This window comes from Equus caballus, chromosome 13, assembly GCF_041296265.1.
Source record: "Equus caballus isolate H_3958 breed thoroughbred chromosome 13, TB-T2T, whole genome shotgun sequence".
NCBI classification, from domain to species: domain Eukaryota; kingdom Metazoa; phylum Chordata; class Mammalia; order Perissodactyla; family Equidae; genus Equus; species Equus caballus.
Genome location: NC_091696.1, coordinates 4,186,728 through 4,205,389, shown reverse-complemented (window position 1 = coordinate 4,205,389; position 18,662 = coordinate 4,186,728). Strand labels below are relative to the sequence as shown.

General features: G+C 64.4%; 1 protein-coding gene across 7 annotated transcripts in view; it reads left to right on the top strand.

Moving 5' to 3' along the window:
- The window catches only part of TNRC18 (trinucleotide repeat containing 18), an 84,152-nt gene that overhangs the window by 20,541 nt on the left and 44,949 nt on the right, over positions 1–18,662 (top strand). For 5 of the 7 annotated variants that reach the window (XM_023655199.2, XM_023655197.2, XM_023655193.2 and 2 more), the window contains 8 exons: positions 2,072–2,197; positions 2,641–4,347; positions 10,483–10,585; positions 10,893–11,098; positions 11,460–11,606; positions 12,194–12,384; positions 13,636–14,065; positions 15,227–16,219. In XM_023655199.2, coding sequence (XP_023510967.2) covers positions 2,072–2,197; positions 2,641–4,347; positions 10,483–10,585; positions 10,893–11,098; positions 11,460–11,606; positions 12,194–12,384; positions 13,636–14,065; positions 15,227–16,219 — 3,903 coding nt within the window. The remainder of the gene's footprint in view (positions 1–2,071; positions 2,198–2,640; positions 4,348–10,482; positions 10,586–10,892; positions 11,099–11,459; positions 11,607–12,193; positions 12,385–13,635; positions 14,066–15,226; positions 16,220–18,662) is intronic. The other 2 variants (XM_023655194.2, XM_023655195.2) reach the window with 2 other exon arrangements.

Genomic DNA, 18,662 nt, shown 5'->3' with positions numbered 1-18,662 from the left:
CACCCCACTGGCTGTCTCCTGTTGCTCCTTCAGGGCTCAGCTCCAGCCCCCCTCCCCCATCCCCCGTTCCACCTCTCACTTGTGATGACGGGTTTATCTCTGTGTTTTTTGGTGTGTGAGATAGCCATTTTGCCACCAGAGTGAGCTCTGCGGCCAGGGCCTAGTTTGTTCCGCTCGCCCGTCTCCCGGGCGCACAGCAGGCTTGCTAGTAATTGTGGGAGCAATGGGACCAGGGACCACTGGCCTTTCTTGTCGCGGTTCTGCACTGATGCCCCTAAATTTGGAGGGGCTGTGGCCCAGCTTCCTGCTGGCCCTGAGCAAATCTTGGACCTCCCTGGAGCCTCAGTTTCCCCTCTCCATGAAGGGATGGGCCTGGGGGACCCTGCGCTCCTTCCCAACCTGTGCCTCTGGCAGATTCGGGATGCCGGGCGCCAGCTCCCTCCTCCTGCCTCCTGGGCACCCTCTGGTGCTCCTGGTCCTGGAAGATGGGGGTCCTGGGAGCCCCCACTGCAGGCTGAGGGTCCTCCCGGGCCTTCAGCAGCCTGGTCTCCTGCTCCTCCCCTGTGCCGGTGTCTCACCAAGGGCCCTGAATCGGGTGTGCCTGCACAGAGAGGGTGGGCCTGCCTCTGGGCCTGGGATGGCGGGCAGTCAGTCCCTCGGGGCTGGGCTCCCATCTGAGCCTCGCAGTTGAGCCTGCTTACGGGGTGGCTGGAGGGGCCTGAAGAGCAGAGGCCGCGTCCGTGCCCGTGCCCCGGCTGTGCCCGTGCCCCGTCAGCCGGCTCCTCTGCGCTCCCTCACGCCCGTTCCCCCCTTTGCTGACGAGGACTGGGAATGACAGTCAAGACGGCAAATGCCCCAGGCGCTTCTTAGGTCCCAGGGGCTGCGTCCTCGAACTCCTTTGTCCTGAGAACAAGCCGCGAGCTGGGGACTCCTAGGCCCATTTCACAGATGAGAAAGCAGGGGACCAGGCCCGCCGAGGAGCGTGGCTTCAGTGACTAAACAGGACAGTGTGTATCAGGTCGTCTTTGTTACTTTGTGGTGGGTGTTCATCATCATCATCAGGTGATGCCGTGGGAGGAGACGTGGGCCCAGTGTGGCCGGGAACAGGTCCTGCGTCCCCGGGCTCAGAGGGAGCCACTGGGACATGGGGGCTCCTAGTCCCTCAGGAATCTGCAAGGGGCCTGTGGTCCTATGGGACCCACAACTCGGGCAGAGCGTCACGACCCTCCTCTGGGCCCAGCGCCTGGCCTTCTGGGCCCTGCCAAGTGGTTCTTGGGCCTCCATTCTCCATATGCCCTTTTCAGTGTCGTGTTCTCTCTCCGTGGCCACCCCTTCCTTCCTGTCTTCTCTGTCCCACGAGACCCTGATTCTGGGCATCCCTGGTGGGGGCCTTGTAGGATCCTCAGCAGGAGGAATTCCTTCCTGGCCGCATCTGCCCGGGACACCCAGGAGCTGGTGATGCCGTGTGGGCTGAGGTTCAGAGAAGGCGAGTGACTTGCTCCAGGTCACAGCAGAGCAGGGGCCTGTTAAACTAGTAAACCACTCAGTCGAGTGTGTGTTGGGCTGAGGTTGTGTGTCCTGCTGACCTCAGTTCAAAGCCAGGCTCCTCTGCTGTGTGACCTTGGGCAAGTGGTCCTCTCTGAGCCTCAGTTTTCTCATCTGTAAAATGGGTTTATTAAAAGTATGTGTCTCTCAGGAATTTTTTTTTTTGAGGTTTAAATGAGAATAACAGAGGCCAAGGAGTTGACCGTGCTTATTAGCCTGTGATTAGATCTGCCATCATCATCATCATCACCATCACCACCCTCCTAGTTGGATCCATTCTGATCCTTTTCCTGGGGAACGTCACACCCAAGCCCCTGGGGGCTGCCTGGGCCTGGGGGGTGCCTGGAGTGCCAGGGTTGGGAGCGGGCAGGCCTGGCCCCGGGCTGCTGGTGGTAAACCTCAGGGAACCCTGCCCCAGGGGGCCGACACCCAGGACCCTTTATGGCCAAGAAGAAGCGAGGGCCGGAAGGGAGCTCCCTGCGGGAGGCGGCGGGGTCCCAGCCCGGCTCCTCGCTTCTCTTTCCAGGCTTCTCCCACCTGCCCAGCGGGCTGTACCCGTCCTACCTCCACCTGAACCACCTGGAGCCCCCCAGCAGCGGGAGCCCCCTCCTCAGCCAGCTGGGCCAGCCCAGCATTTTCGAGACCCAGAAAGGTCAGGAGGCAGGAGTGGGAGACCCGGGGTTGGAGGGTGGGGGACCTTCTGAGGGGCTTCTCTGGGGCCCCCATCACTACTGAGTATTCCAGGAAGCACCCAACTCTGCCCCCACAGGCTCCCCTGGGCCCACCAAGAGCCTTCTGGTGCCTTCTGGTTGTCTTCTGTTCGTCTAAGTCTCTGGCCTTGTGGGCAGCTCTTAAAACAACCCTAGCCTCGCCCCCTTTCACAGAGGAGGAAACTGAGGCTCAGAGAGGACCTGAGTCGGTGGCCAAGGCTAGAGTTAAACTCGGTTCTATCCGTTTCCGGGGTCTGCCCTCCCAAGGGTTGTGCTGTGCACGGTCCTCCCCACCCCTGGGGTCTTGCAGGGTCCCCTTTGACCCCCCTCAAGGTCCCCCTTCTGCGCTGGGCCGGGCTCACGGCTGCCTTTTTCTTCTCCGCAGACGGCTTCTACCTGCCCGGCCCGGGGGCTGCGGGCGCCCTGCACTCCCACGCGCCCTCCTCCAGGACCCCGGGCGGCCACTCCTCCGGCACCCAGGCCAAAGGCTCGTCGCGGGAAGGTGCAGCCAAGGAGCGCGCGGGCCGTGGCGGGGAGCCGCCCCCGCTGTTCGGCAAGAAGGACCCGCGGGCCCGCGAGGACGCGGCCGGCCCGCGCGGTGTGGTGGACCTGACCCAGGAGGCGCGCGCCGAGGGCCGCCAGGACCGCGGGCCCCCGCGCCTCGCCGAGCGCCTGTCGCCCTTCCTGGCCGAGCCGGGGCCACCGCGGGCGCCGGGCACAGGCCCCGCCGAGTCCAAGGGCAAGAACCTGCCGCCGCCGCCGCCGGCGCTGAGCCTCTGCAACGGGGCGGCCGACGCGGGGCTCCCCGCGCTGGTGGCCAAGGAGGCGGCGCGCCAGGACGAGAGCGCGCGGCTGCGGCGCGCGGAGGCCCTGCTGCCCGGGCCGTGCCCGTGCCCCTCGCCGCTGCCGCCACCGCCCCCGCCGCCCCCCGGCAAGGGCCCGCCCGCGCCCCCCGCCGCCCCGGCCGGGCCCTTCGCCGCGCCGCAGCCCGCATCCGCCGGCGTCTACACCATCTTCCCCACGGCGGCGGCGCGCGAGCCGGGCCGCGAGCATCGCGTGGTGGCGCCCACCTTCGTGCCTTCCGTGGAGGCCTTCGACGAGCGCCCGGGGCCCATCCAGATCGCGTCGCAGGCACGCGATGCCCGCGCCCGGGAGCGCGAGGTGGCCAGGCCCGGCGTCCTGCAGGCGCCACCCGGGTCCCCGCGGCCACCCCCGGAACGGCCCGAGAAGAGCTCGGTGATCCGCTCGCTCAAGCGGCCGCAGCCCGCCGAGGCCCCGCCGGCACGGGCCGCGCGCGCCTCCCCGGACCCCCGGGCCTACCTCCCCGCCAAGGAGCTGCTCAAGCCCGAGGCCGAGCCGCGGCCCTGCGAGCGTGTCCCGCGCGGCCCCCCCGCCGCCACCGCCTCCCAGCAGGCCGCCAAGCTCTTCGGCCTGGAGCCCGGGCGACCGCCCCCGCCCGCCGCGCCTGAACCCAAGTGGAAACCTTTCGAGCTGGGCAACTTCGCCACCACGCAGATGGCCGTGCTGGCCGCACAGCACCACCACGCCAGCCGCGCAGAGGAGGAGGCCGCCGCCGCCGCCAAGAAGGCCTACCTGGACCCCGGGGCCACGCTGCCCCGCGCCGCGGCCACCTGCGCCAGGCCGGGCGCCGAGCTGCACCCCGCGGCGCACGGGCCCGGAGAGGCGTCGGCCATGCAGAGCCTCATCAAGTACAGCGGAAGCTTTGCGCGCGAGGCCGTGGCCGTGCGCCCTGGCGGCTGCGGCAAGAAGAGCCCCTTCGGAGGCCTGGGCACCATGAAACCCGAACCCGTCCCCACGGCCGCGGGCGCCCCGCGCGCTCAGGCCCGTCTCCCCCACCCCGGCGGCCCCACGGGGACCGGGGGCCGGCAGCTGAAGCGGGACCCGGAGAGGCCCGAGAGCGCCAAGGCCTTCGGGCGTGAGGGCTCTGGAGCCCAGGGCGAAGCAGAGGTGCGACACCCGCCCGTGGGCATCGCAGTGGCCGTGGCCCGGCAGAAGGACAGTGGTGGCAGTGGCCGGCTGGGGCCTGGGCTGGCGGACCAGGAGCGCTCCTTGTCGCTGAGCAACGTCAAAGGTGGGTCCTGGGTCCCCTTCCACCTTTGCCTTCGGGTTCTTGGTGTCTCCCAGCCTCACTGTGCCTGCTCTTGCCTACCTGCTCCCATGTGTCTTTTTCCGCTTGTGGGCCACCGCTGCATTGCTTTTCCCATGATGCACGTGGAGAAATGTACAAAATGCAGAAAAGGAGGAATAAGAAAAAGGACTGTTTGGTTTTCCCAATATCCTGATCCTTCCTTGGGTTCATTTTCCTGTGCGATTTGTTTCTGCCTGCAGAGTTCCTAGTCACTTAACATTTTGGGCCCCAGTGTTTTTCATGAGTGACAGGGTCCCCTCTTGCTTTTGCAAAATCTCTATAAGTATCTTTTTTTAACTGTTTCCGCTGTTCTGTGGAGAGTACACACACGGCTCTTTAGCCATTCCCCTCATGGGCATTTGGGTTTCTGCTTTTCTGAGGTTTTGTGTTTACAGTGTTGCATTGAGTATTTTTATGCATTGTACCTTCCTCATATTTTGAATCATTTTCTAAGAATAGGTTCCTAGGAATAGATTAGTTCTAAGCTTTCAATTCTGTCTTTGGGGGAGCTGACTGTGCCTTACCTATGTCAGCGTCTCCTCTGCCTCGGCTGGGGCCTGGCGCGTAGTGGGTGTTTGATGACTGAGTGACTGAGTGACTGAGTGTGACAGGTAGAAACGAAGGTCCCGATGTTCTTAGGGGTCTTGATGTTTAGTACTTTGGTTGTTACCGGTTTTATATGCTTGTTAGCAGCGTATGAGTCTGTTTCATTTTAGACTCTTTAGCATTGTGTTTGATGTTGTTAAAAGAAAACTAAGGTTGGTAGGGAAGCACGGTGCATTTCTGGGAATTACCAGTGAGGCTGAACATTTTTCCGCAATTGGTTGACTCCTTGCGTCTTCTTTGCCCCTTGCGTTATTTTACCGTTGGAATCCCGCCTGGGGTTTCGGGGAGTTGATCTTTGTGGCCTTTTTGTTGGAACTCTGGACTTGCCTGGCCAGGAGAGCGCCCACTGTGGGGCCAGGGGTCCTGCCCGCCCCTGGCCAGGTTAGTGTGGCCTTGGCGGGCTGGGTCCCCTGCTCCTTGCTCAGGTGCCTTCTCAGCAGCCGGCCTGGGTTTCTTCCCTGCGCCTCTGCCCCCAGCCCCCGGCTCCCCGTCCTCACCGGCTGCGAGCTCAGGCTTGGCCCACGTCTGCGGCCCCTGTTTGTGGCCCCCTTTCCTGCCCCTCCCAGACTTGACTCCCGTAGGCTGCAAGGCATCTTGGGTGCATGTCTTCTGGGTCCCATCCCTCCTTTGGTCTCCTTGTGACCAACCCAGCCGACTCTTGTGTTTCATCCTTGGTCCATGGTGAGTGGCCGCTGCTGTGTCCTGTCATAGCTGCCTCCTAGACCCGCTGTCTCAGCCTTGCTCTCCCACACGAGCCCAGTAAGCCCAGTAAGCCCAGGAAGGGCTGCCCTGGCCTCTGGCTGGCCCTGCCCGTCTGCACGCACACTGCGGCTGCAGAGGATCTTCATCCAGCCTGGGCGCCTCAGGGCGAGCGATGATTAGGGGATGTCTGTTGAGTGACTGACTGAGCCCATTGTTTTGGGTGGAGCCCCTTGGAGCCAAGGAAGCCCGTTCTCTGATCCTGGGGGGCTCGCACGAGGCCCTGCCCGGTCTAGGATTGCAGGAGTGGGCAGCAGCCCTCGGCTTGGAGGTGACCAGCTTGTTGGTGGCCTCCTGCTAGGATAGAGGTTTGGGGCCGTGGACTCCTCTGGAGGGCAAAAGATCTCTTCAGGTCTTCAGGCCCTTTTCCTGGAAGAATGCTCATGTGACATGGTGTGGGACCCCTGTCGGGGGCTCGCGGTCCCCAGAGCTCGTCCTGGAGCCCAGTGTACCTGCCAGGGTGCATGGGGTCGTGTGTGTGAGAGAGAGAAGTGAGAGGGGCAGGTTTGGGGTGAGCCCTTCAGGGACTGATCTGACGGACTCTGTTGCCACTGACCGTTGAGAGTCGGTGGCTGGATTCTCCTTCTCCTGAAGACGTTCCTGGAAGGAGGTGGCTTGTCCCCCGTCTGGGCACCCTTGGTGGGGAGGAGTTGGGGTCCCACTGGCCGAGTGGGTGGTCGTCAGCCCCAGTCTCCTGGTCTCTCCCCCTGCTCCCTGTCTCCTGGTTTGGGGGTCAGCCTTGTGTCCTCGCAGCCATGTGCTCTGGGACGGCTTGAGCCCGCAGCCTGCGGCCAGGGTCCCTGAGTGGCTGCAACGGGCCGCCTCGTTCCACAGTGCCAGGTGGGCTGGTGGCACGCGGTGGTACTTCCTCGACAGGTCTGTGTTTTCTCTGCTCGTGTCTAGGGCGTTAGGGTCTTAGAGCTTCCGACCGGGTCTGTGAGCCCTGGATCCTTCTGGAGAAACCCACACAGGGTCTGCTCTGGCTTCAGGGGGGTCTGGAGGCCTGAGATGGACTAAGGATGGGCATTGGCTTTACCCCTGGGCCCTGAACAGCCGGCATCCCGTGCCCTAGATGCCAGCAGAGCAGTGTGTCACTGCCATTTAGTGGGCAGCCCCCCAAGCACGCTCAGTCGTTATGGGGACCGGCCACCGTGTCCTCCCAGCAGAGGTGAAGTGACTTGCCTAGGGTCACCTGCACCTGCTCCTCCCACCTGTCTCGCTTGCCTGTCGTCACCTCTCGGGGAGAGGCAAGGTGGGGTTCAGATCTGGGGGGCGGGGGTGCGAGCAGTGGTGTTGGCCCTGGTCCCTGGGGAGCTAGCCCGTGGGTCAGCCTAGCCCGTGGCAGCCATGTCTGTGGAAACGCTCAGAGGGAGGCGGAGGGGTTGCCATGGGAACCGAGCCCACACTTCGGCCATCGGCCATCGTGGTTGGAGTAGAGCGGGTGACCCGTGAGGGGCGGGCACGGCCCGTGCGTGGGCCCCGGGCTAGGGCTGCAGGTGGGTGATGACAGGGACGCGGCTGTTTCCCCAGCGCCCCCCTGCGCCCGCTCTCTGCAGGAGCGGTGCACACCCCGGGGCTTGGGAAGACCCCTGGGACCCTGGTTTCAGCCGTGCTGCCGCCCTGTCGGTCAGGGTGGGACTGGGCAGCTTCCTCAGTGTGCTCGTCTGGAAGGGGATGAGGACTGGGACCACCTCCTGGGTGATGACCAGCGAGTGAGCAAATGCCCCCAGCGGACCAAGGACCTGCTGGCCACAGGCCGCTCTTACATGCCACTGGTCTCCCAGCTCGTGCCTTGAGGGCTCTGTGGGGTCTGTGTCTCTGGGACCTTGGAGCAGGTGCCCTCTGATGTTCTTTCGCACTCCTGCCTCAGGGCCTTTGCACTTGCTGTTCCCTCTGCATAGCTCACTCTTCCTCTATGTATTTACATGAATCGGTCCATTCATTCGTTCCCCAGGTATTTATCGAGCAGCTTCCTCTGTACCAGGCGTTGTGTAGGGGAGAGGCGGACAGCAAGAAGTAGGGTTGCTTGAGGCAGAGCAATGCCCAGTCTGATGGAGGAGGTTGACTGGGAATAAGCAGAATATCTGGGTGTTGTGGTCAGTGCTGCACAGGAGACAAGGGAGCATGATGGAGGAGAGGTGGTCGGGCGGGCTTCCTGGAGGAGGTGGCGTCTGAGCTGAGATCTGATGGGGTAGCCTGAGTAGTCCAGGGGAAGGGCATTCTGGGTGGAGGGAACAGCGTATGTGGCCCTGATGTGGGGAAGGAACACATGTGACGAGTGAAGAGAGCCAGGGCAGAGAGGCTAGGGGCACCCTGGAGAGGCTGGCCGGGTGGCACAAGCCAGGCCAGGGGCAGGCGAGGGCTTGGCTCCGTGGGGCTGGCCCCGCAGGCGGGATGGGTATGAGTGGGGCGGGGCAGAGAGGCAGGGCAGACGCAGAAGGGGCCTCGGGCCTGGAGCTGAGGCCTGGCGAGGGCGGAGGGCGTGTCATGTTTCTCCAGAAACCAACCTCATCAGAGGGAGCGGTCTGGAGCTCTGGCCTCAGTGACCCTGGGGACGACAGAGGCTCCCAGACAAGGCCGCCTGCAGACACCTTTCTCTTGGCCAGTGGGACCTGGGATGGGAAGCCCTGAGACCCTGGGTAGTGACAGCCAGGGCAGTGGAGAGGCATGAGGGCAAAGGGCAGAGGGCTTGGGTCCAGGCTACACCCCAGGTGCTGGGCTCTTCTGGGGACACCAGGAGCTCTGTGCCCAGAGCCTGTCCCCGACCCCCGGTGTCTGGTGGGCGAGAGGGCCCTTGGGGCTCTGTGGGCCTAGGAGGCCATGTCCCCTGTGAGAAGGAAGCCGGGCGCTCACTCTGACTTCTGGACCCGGCTGCAGGACTCGGGCTGGCCCTCCACGCCCCAGGCCTGCCTGAAACCCACCATGACCCTTCCCTCAGGGTCCGTGAGCAGGACCCCCACCAGTCCCTTGGATGTAGGAACCACGTGGACGCAGGAGGCCAGGGCACCCTGGATGGGTCTCACCCCAATCTCGGCGGCATGGCTGTCCCCATGTTGGCCCACCCCCTTCAGCTTCCCTCGCCTGCCTGCCGCATGCCGGGAACGGTGGCGGTGACGTGGCGCTGGCGTAGATGGAGTGTCCACTCTGTGCCTTGCTGACCACGGCCTGGGGGAAAGGACTTGGCAGGCGCTCAGGGATGTGCCTCTGCGTCCCTGAGGGCCGAGTGGGGAGGACAGACCACAGACAGGCTCCCCACCTGCCCTCACGCCTGCCTGCCCGCCAGACGCCCCAACTTGCAGGCTTTTCACTGCTTAAACATGCACGGCGCTTCCCCCGTCCTGGGCCACCCCCAGAACCTCCCAGGCCTGCCTAGGTGGCCCTGCCAGCCCATCTCCAGCTGCCACTCGCTGTGCCTTCTCTCCGGCTCTGATCCTTCGTTCTTGGGCGGGCGGCTCCCCAACCTCCTGAAGGGAAGGGAGTAGCTGGCACCCTGAGCCTCTCCCGGGGCTCTGTTCCTTGGGAGCTCCTGGTTTTGGGGGTGCAGGAAGGGAGAAATGAGGGAGGGCACCCGACGGCAGCATTCCAAGTGGGATCCTCGCCCATGAGGGTCGGGAGTGTGGAGGCTGCTGGTGGAGCCCCTGGGGGCCCAGGACACTTGTCTCCCGTCGAGCAGTCAGGTCTGTGTGCTGGGGGCTGGGGGTGGCCTGCTCCCTGCGCCCACCTTCTAAGCTGGCTGGACCTAGGGGCCGAGGCTGCCTGAGGCTTCCTGGGGTCCTCAGGGCGGGCGGGCGTGCCCTGCTGGTGGGTCCTGGGCTTAGCGCCCATCTGCCACCCACAGCAGCCCCAGCTGGGTGGCAGGGAGGACCCCACCCTGGCAGCCCCAGGGAGGCCGACCCTGAGAGAGGGGTCAGTCCAGCCTCAGCAGGTTTCTCCTTTAAGATCAGTCTCGATCTCTCGCTGTGTGGCCTCTGCCGCCAGTGGCCGCTGCCTCCTGTCCCCAGGGCTGCCAGACGTGCACGGATTTGTGGCTCATGTACAACCGCCTGGGAAGAGGGATGGGGCAGGGCTGGTGGAAGGTGGCCGGGCCAGGAGGGGCAACGGTGCCACAGGCCCCTGGCCCCTGCACCCCTGCCCTGTAGCAATGAGCTGTATGCCAGGCTGGACTCAGGGACTCGCTTTCTCTGCCCTGGGAGGGGGCGTGGGGGTACCAGGGTGGGGATGGGCTGGCCCGGGGGCAGCGCCCACATCCTCCACTCCTTGCCACATGGACAGTGTTCTCTGGTTTTACTTTTCTGTCTGGATTTTAAGAAGGTTAGCCACACGTCTGCAATAGCCCGCAGCGTGGCAGCTGAGGCCCGTCACCTGGGTCTGGCCGGGTTTCTGAAGGGCGGCTGCCTTCTGGGGCTGTGGTTTCCCCTCCGCCCGGCCCCGGCCCTCTCAGTGTCACGGTGTGGAGCAGGGTGAGCCCCTCAGGCCTCTTTGCTGCGACCCCCGTGCCTGTGAGTTTGGTCGCGGCCACGGCTGCTGAGCATGACAGCACAGATCAGCTCTTGGGGTGACGGAGGGATGTCCCCTGGCTCAGAGGAGCCCTGGCCAGGGGTCGGAGGGCGCAGGTGCATCGTGAGGGGAGGCATTCCCAGGTACCCTGCTTGGACGCAGAGTGGGGGGCCCTGGCCCTGGCCTGGGGCTCACTCCCGGCTCCCCTCCCCTCAGGGCACGGCCGGGCTGACGAGGAATGTGTGGATGAGCGGGCCCGGCACCGGGAGGACCGGCTGCTGGGGGCGCGGCTGGACCGGGACCAGGAGAAGCTGCTCAGGTGTGGGGTCACGCTGCCTGGGGGCCTGGGAGCCCCCGGGAGGAGGGTGGATGATGCTGGGTGGGCGTGGCCCCTCGACCACTGGGCTGTGATCCTGAGCGTGGGTCTGCCTGACCCCGGACCCGGATCCGGTGAGGGGCCCCCGGGGGCCTTGTTTGCTGAGTGTGAGCTCGCTTTCTGGAAGCCGGGTGCAGTGCTGGCCCGACAGCCAGCCTGGGTGTCCCCAGTTCCTTCTGGGGACCCCTCTGCTTTCCTACCTGTCCCTGGGGCCTTCTGGGCCGTTGCTGAAGCCTCTGTTCCTTTCCAGAGAAAGTAAGGAGCTGGCCGACCTGGCCCGCCTGCACCCCAGCAGCTGTGCTGCTAACGGCTTAAACCCCAACCTCATGGTGACCGGGGGCTCTGCGCTGGCAGGCTCAGGTCGCTGGTCTGCCGACCCTGCGGCCCACCTGGCCACTCACACCTGGCTGCCCCGCTCGGGCAGCACGTCCATGTGGCTCGCTGGACACCCCTATGGTGAGTGGGGGGCGACTTCTCCCTTACCCGGCGGGAGGGGGCCAGGTTGGGGGGTTGGAGCATGGCGCTGGGGGCTGGTGCAGGGGCGGGAGCTTCCTCCTCCTGTGCTCTGGCTCCCTGCTTCGTCCAGGAGGGTCATTACTATAGCACCAGCCTCGTGGGGTTTCTTGGCCAAGCCCATCTGGGGACGGTGTCCGGGGGCTATGTGTGTGCTTGTGGTCAGCCAGCCTTCGCTTCTCTGCATTCTGCGTGGTGGCCCCCAGAGGTGGAGGACAGGGGCGTGGGCAAGAGAGGGGCTGGCCTGGCCCTAGGCAGGGGCTGGCCTGGCCGCAGCACTGACTCGGGCCCATGTCTCTCCCAGGCCTGGGACCCCCCTCCCTGCACCAGGGCATGGCACCCGCCTTCCCACCCGGCCTGGGGGGCTCCCTGCCCTCAGCCTACCAGTTCATCAGGGACCCCCAGTCGGGCCAGCTGGTGGTCATTCCCAGCGATCATCTGCCTCACTTTGGTAAGTGGCAGCCCCAGGGTGGGGGGCCGTGGTTCCGGTGGCCTTGCCCGGCGAGACCATCTCTTAACGCAAGGGCCTCCTGTTGCGGGGCGGGGGTCTACCCAGCGGAACAGGGTCGGGGGCAGACTGGGACTCAGAGAGGACGTCCTGACATCCGTGGTCTCTACGTGTCGTAAAGCCACAGGGGTCCTTGTTTCGATGAGCTCCTGCCCAGAAAGCCCACGTGGAGGGCCGAAGCAGGGCCACGCCGGCTGGGGCCTGGACCCCTGCCTTGGCCCCCGTCCCTTGGGAATCCACTTTGTAGACCACGGGGTGTGGTGGGGGGAGCTGGAGCCCCATGTTGGTGTGCTCCGGCTGTGAGACCTTGGGCACCTCCCACGGGGTTATGGACAGGGCCCGTTCCGTAGGCCTGGGATGCGGGTGCCAAGGGAGGCCAGGCGTCCTGACGCCCAGCTGGCACTGGGGGCCCGGCCTACCCCGCCTCCACTGCTGTGAGCGCCCGCTCTCTGGCCTCGGCTTCCCCATCTGTGAGTGGGGGCACGGGGCGGTGGTGGCGGGTGCAGCCTCAGTGTCTGTCTTGTCCCCAGCGGAGCTGATGGAGCGGGCCGCCGTGCCGCCCCTCTGGCCTGCCCTGTACCCGCCGGGCCGCAGCTCCCTGCACCACGCCCAGCAGTTGCAGCTCTTCTCCCAGCAGCACTTCCTGCGGCAGCAGGAGCTCCTGTACCTGCAGCAGCAGGCGGCCCAGGCCCTGGAGCTGCAGAGAAGCGCCCAGCTGGTGGTGAGTGGGGGTGGGCGTTCACCGGGGCCGAGGGGCAGCCCCCCGCCGACGGCGAGGCAGACGGGTCAGCTGGCAGAAACCCCCAACAGTTGTGGACTATGAGGGAGGACAGACGAGAGGGGCTGGTGGTCAGGGAAGGCCTCCTGGAGGAGGAGACGTGTGCCCAGAGGCCTGAAGGAGTCAACCGTGGCGGGGCCCTCCCAGCAGAGGGGACACTGAGCAAGGCCAGAGCTGCGTGCAGGCTGGCGGGGGCGGGGTGCAGGGAGCAGTGGGGAAACCAAGGCAGGAGACAGCTCGGGGCCTGGAGATGTTTGATGGGATGCCCAGGGCATCCGGGCGGGCTCCTGCCTGAGCCCCGCCTGACCTCCTCTCCGGGCTGCCTGCCTGATGGCCCTGGCTCCCCTTTCGGGCCGGGGCTGGTCTCTGACACGTGTGTCACCTGACCCTGTGAGACAGGAGACATGAGGCGCCCCGTGTGGGTGGACTCCTAAAGCCCCCAGCCCTCCTGCCTTCTAGAAAGTTCAGGCGGTGCGTCCTCTGCTCGTCTGTGGCCTTCCTCCCTGTGCAACAGAGGTGGCCCATCGGCAGATGGCCCCGGGTGTGAACCTTAGCCCTGCCACGCCTGGCTGAGTGACTTCACCTTTCTGGGCTTCAAGTTTTCTCCTCTGGAAAACAGAGATGCTAGGAATTCCTCCGTTCTCTGGGTTGTTCAGTGAGATTTAATAATTGGGGGAGCTGCTGGGGCTCGGAGCGTTTCTTCCCGGGGTGCTTTATGTGCTGGTTGCCCCCCGACCCCAGCAGCAGCCAGGCGCTTCCCTGCCCTGGCTGTGAACATGGCTGCCCTTGAGCCTGCTCCCTGCCGTGTCCTCAGAAGTCAGCCGAGGCAGGAAAAGGTTCCTCCTGCCCTTGGAGGTGTTTTGGAGAACATTAGGTGGTAGTGAGTTCCCCGAGAAGGGAGCTATCCTAATGCCGGAAGGTGGGGGGAGTAGGGCAGCTTCTTCGTCTTCCAGGGCCTCACGCCTCTGCCTGGCCCCTTACCCTGACTGTGAGGGTCCCTGCGGCCCCCACCCCGTCTGCTGGGGTTCTAGAAGGAACACTGTGCTTGTTACACACGGGCCGTGGCGGAATGCCCCTCTCAGCTGGGAGGACGGGTGGCCCGCCCCGACCTGGCGCGGGCTCTGGGGCCGGGGACGTGGCCGGTGCCGGGGCTGGCCCTGCCGCGCTGACCCCGCCTGCCGGCCGCCCCCCCAGCAGGAGCGGCTGAAGGCCCAGGAGCACCGGGCGGAGATGGAGGAGAAGGTGAGCAAGCGGAGCCTGGAGGCCACGGGCAAGGCCGGCCTGGCCGCCTCGGGCCCCGGGCTGCTGCCTCGGAAGCCCCCCGGCCTGGCCACCGGCCCCGCGGGCACCTACGGCAAGACCGTGAGCCCCCCGCCATCTCCTCGCGCTTCCCCTGTGGCTGCCCTGAAGGCCAAGGTCATCCAGAAGCTAGAGGACGCGTCCAAGCCGCCCGGCTACGCCTACCCCGCCACGCCCAGCTCGCACCCCAGCAGCCCGCCGCCCGCCTCCCCGCCGCCCACCCCCGGCCTCACCCGCAAGGAGGAGGCACCCGAGAACGTGGTCGAGAAGAAGGACCTGGAGCTGGAGAAGGAGGCCCCCAGCCCTTTCCAGGCCCTGTTCCCAGGTAGGAGCCGGGCCCCTGAGTTTCCGTCGCCTCTGACTCTGGCCTGGCCACCCGGGGAGTGGGTCCCCTGTGCGCTTCCTCATCCGTTCGTCCCTTCCTTCCTCCGGTCTCTGTTCCTCTGCACACGGCCCCCTGCCGCTTGTGGACCAAATGTGCGAACACACGGTCGGCCGTGACCTCTCTCCAGCCCCCAAGTAGTCGGGTCAGAGAAGCGGACTAGAACCCAGCTCCGGGGCTGGTTCTGAGCATCGAGCCGCATGAGCCTGTAGGACACTTAGGGTCTTGCTGGCACACACGGCCATTGCGAGTTGCAATGTTGGGTGTGACGGTACAGGGATGCCCCCTCTGCAGCAGCCCCGGCCCCGTGGGCTGTGTGCACGCGCCCTTCCCTGTCCTGTGTCAGTGGGCACGGGCGGCAGGTGCCCTGATGGGGCCCGGGGCTCGCCTCCCTCCTCCTGGGGCTAAGAGCATGAGCTCGCGCTTGGGAGGACTCGAGTTCCAGTTCAGATCCTGCCAGAATGCTGTGTGCTCTTGGGCAAGTGGCTCCCGCCTCCCTGGGGAGATGTGGTGCTGGGCTGATGTCGAGAGGCCGAGCGCGTGCCTGGCCCCGGGGGCTCCGCACCTGTCTCCCTGGGCAGGCTCCCGTGGAGCGCCGAGCCGGGCCCAGAGCCCCTCGGGGTCCCATGCGCCCCTGCTGCTCTTGGCGATCACACTCAGCTGGGAGCTTGGAAGAGAAGAGGCGGGGTGGCACTGGGGTCCTTTTCCTTCTGAACAGCTCGGGCGCCCCGCTGTGCTTTAGTAGGGTGGGGTGGAGGCCAGAGATGGTGCAGCCTTGGTGGGGACGCTTTTGGGGTCTTGTGAAACACTGGCTTCTGTCCGGCCTTGCTCTGAGTGCTTAGGGGAAGGGACTAGAGAAGGAGCTGACTGTGGTTTCTGCCTTTGAGCCTGGAAACCCTTGGGGACAGGATGGTGGCCAGTTTTTCTCTCTGTCGCCCAGACGTGCAGAAAGGCTCCGGGTTCCTCCGAGGCGGCCTGGAAGAGACGCCCCCGGCCCCAGGCTGGCCGAGCAGAGCGGGTCCTGGGGTCTGTCCTGGAGGGCGGGCGGGTGTCAATGGGACATGCAGAAGAAGGGGCCCCCGCTGACCCTTGGTGTCTTTGCAGACATCCCGCCCAGGTACCCGTTCCCAGCGTTGCCGCCGCACTACGGGAGGCCGTACCCGTTCCTGCTGCAGCCCACGGCGGCCGCCGACGCCGACGGCCTGGCTCCCGACGTGCCACTGCAGGCCGATGGGCCCGAGCGCCTGGCGCTCTCACCCGAAGACAAGCCCCTCCGTCTGTCACCCTCCAAGATCCCCGAGCCGCTGCGGGAGGGCCCGGACACCGAGCCGCTGGTGGAGCGGGAGGTGAAGGCGGAGGTGGAGGACATGGACGAGGGCCCCGCCGAGCTGCCCTCCCTCGAGTCCCCGCTGCCGCCTGAGGATGCCATGGGCCCCTCGAGCCCCGTGGGGGGCTGCGGAGGCAGCCTGCTGGAGGCGCAGGCGCTGAGCGCCAGCGGGCAGGGTGCCGGGGAGCCCCCGGGAGGCCCGGACTTCGCCGAGGGGGCCGAAGCGCGGGCGGACTCTCCGGGCCGGACAGAAGCCTGCACAGCCGCCCCGGAGCTGGTGGCACGGCTGCCACCCGAGCCGCTGGTTGAGGCCAAGGAGGAGCCGGTGGAGGTGCCCGTGGCTGTGCCCATGGCCGTGGCTGTGGCGGAGGCAGTGCCCGAAGAGGGCCTGGCGCAGGTGGCCCAGAGCGAGCCCCGGCCTGGCCTGGGACTGGCGGACTGCGACGTGCCTGCCGGGGATGGCAAGGGCCTGAGCCGGGAAGCCCGGGAGGTGGCCCCTGTTCCCAGCACCGCCTGCTTCCTGGAAGAGGCGGGCCCCAACCAGTTCCTGCCCGGCCTGGAGGACCCACTGGCCGGTATGAACGCCTTGGCGGCGGCCGCGGAGCTGCCCCAGGCCAGGCCTCTGCCCGCCCCGGGCCCTGGAGCCCGGGCCCTGGAGCAGCTGGAGGCAGCGCAGAGCCTCGTCCTGGAGCAGAGCTTCCTGCACGGCATCACCCTCCTGAGCGAGATCGCCGAGCTGGAGCTGGAGAAGAGGAGCCAGGAGGTGGGAGGTGAGCCACGCTGGCCGCGGGTTTCTGCGGGGTGCTGTTTTCATTTTAATGAGATTTTAAAACTTTGGAAAAGCACAGGATATGGTCTATTCGTATTCACTTTTTAAAAACTGTGGTAAAATCCACATAAAGTTTGCCATCTTAACTGTTTTGAAGTGTACGGTTCAGTCATGTTAGGTACATACACGTTTTGCAACGAATCTCTGGGTTTTTTACTGGTGAAATTTCTCCTCATTCTGTCACTGGTGAATTTCATGTTAGCTAGGCTCTTTGGATTGCAAAGGACAGAAACTCTCATTTTAACTGACTTAGAAAAAGGCGGGGGAAATTTATTGGCTCATGGAGCCAAAGTACAGCAGTAATTGGGTGCTTAGTTTCAGGTATGGCTGGATCCAGGTGCTCAAACCAAGTCATCAGGAGTTTCTTTCCCTGCCCTTTCCTGTCTCTATCTCTCTCCCCTTGCTCCAGTTTTCTTTTTCTTGGCTTCATTCAGGGCAGGCCCGGTGTCCTCATGGGGGTCACCAATACTTCCTTCCAGGCCCATGGGTCTGCTCAGCTCAGCAGACTCCCAAAAGAGGCCACCTTACCCCTGGTGGCCCTGGCAAAGATGCTGAGATTCCTTCTCACTGAATGACTCAGGTTCATGCTTTTTTGTAGAAGCAAATCATGCAACCCAGGAGATGGCATGGCTTGGACTGCTCAGGCGCTGCCCTTGACGGGGGTGTCACCTCTTGGGTGTAGGGAGGGGTGGTCATCAAAAGAGCACGGGTGTCTTCCACAGAAGGGGCAGTGAATTCTGGGCTGGACACAAAACCCCACTGTGCAACAGAGAAAATCAGGGTGCTCCAAGAAAGGGGTGAGAAAGGGGCCATGATGGGCACACCCCTCGGCACCCCTCACTTGCCCAGCTGCCAGCGGAGGGGCCCCGACGACAGCTGTGGAGAGAGAAGAATAGTGCCACCCGTGTGTGGTGTCTCCTAGGACTTTTTCTACACCGCACACGCTGCTCAAATTACGATCATTTTGTAAACAGAGTTCTGGAACATGCACTTTTTACTTGGTACGTTCTTTCTTAAACATTTTCCAAAGTTGTGTGTCGTACGAGAAGTTTTTTTGTGGGATACCTGGTTTTCTGCCCAGTGGTGGCCCTGGCCTTCGAGGGCCCGATCCTGGACGGTCAGGCATTTAGTCGGCTTTTTTTCGTTCTTTGGCTGCTGTTGATGACGTGATGGTTCCCCTTGAAGAAAAGCCTTTGCTCAGGCCTCTGACTTGCCTGGGGGTACCGCCCCGGGGGAGAACTGCTGGCTCAGAGGGCCACGTTTTCGAGGCTTGCTCATCGTCGTGGTCAGATGGCCCTCGGGAGCTTGGACCAGGCCCCCCCAAGCCAGGGCGTCTGTTTTGTTGTGGTTCTAAGGTTCATTGTCTCTTTTCTCTCATTTAAATAGTTCAGTACAAAAAAACTTTTTTTTCAGCAGAAAATTAAAACCCTCTTGATCCTACCAATTGGCAGTGGGTTTTTGGTGGGGACAGCAGAGGGCCAGGGACATCAGGAGGGAGGAATGAGGGTGGGTCACCCACTTTGGGGGCCCTGCCTCCCCTTTTCACACCCTGGCCTCACATTCTGTTTGGGGGACCCACATACTGTTGCTCATCAAATCCTCGTTAGGCTCCTACTGTGTGCCCGGCACTGTGTTTGGCGCTGGGGCCTGGCAGTGAACCAGGCCGTCCATGTGCAGCCCTTGGCACTGTCAGGTGGTGGCAGGCGGGCAGTGGGAACTTGGGAAGGGGGCAGGGCAGAGATGGGAGGGTGGGCTCTTATAGGGGATGGCCAGGGAAGCCTTTCTTGATCAGGTGACCCGAAGAAGGTGAGTCTTCTGGGGAAAACCATGCCAGGCTGAAGGAACAGCAGATGCAAAGGCCCTGTGCTGACAGCATGTGTGGCATATTGGAAGAAGAGCAAGGAGGCCAGGGGCTGGAGCAGAGGGGGAGGGGGAAGTGGTGGTGAGCTGGTAATGGGGGTGGGGCAGGGTTGGATCCCTGGGAGCCCTTTACTTGGAGTGAAATGGACACCTGATATAATAGAAGATGGTTTTGAGTTGGAGTGACAGGACTAGACTTAGATAGGGGCCTATGTGGGGAAGTGAGGCAGGCTCTCGGGCGGGGGCCCGGGGTGGTGGGGGCGAGGTGCAGGTGGGGTCGGGTGGGTGTTGAGGTGGAGCCAGCAGGCTTTGCTGGCGGATGAATGTGGTGTGAGAGGATTCTGGGGTTGGGCCTGAGGCGCTGCAGAGCAGATCTGGCAGTTTCTGCGGGGCGGTGGCAGGGGCAGGTTTTGGGGGAAGAGCAGCAGCTGGGTTGGACCTGGAAGCTGGAGACGCCCTGTGGTGCCGCGCGGTGGATCCAGTGCTGGGGCTGCTTCTGGGCTGGAAAGTGCACCTGGAGGCGC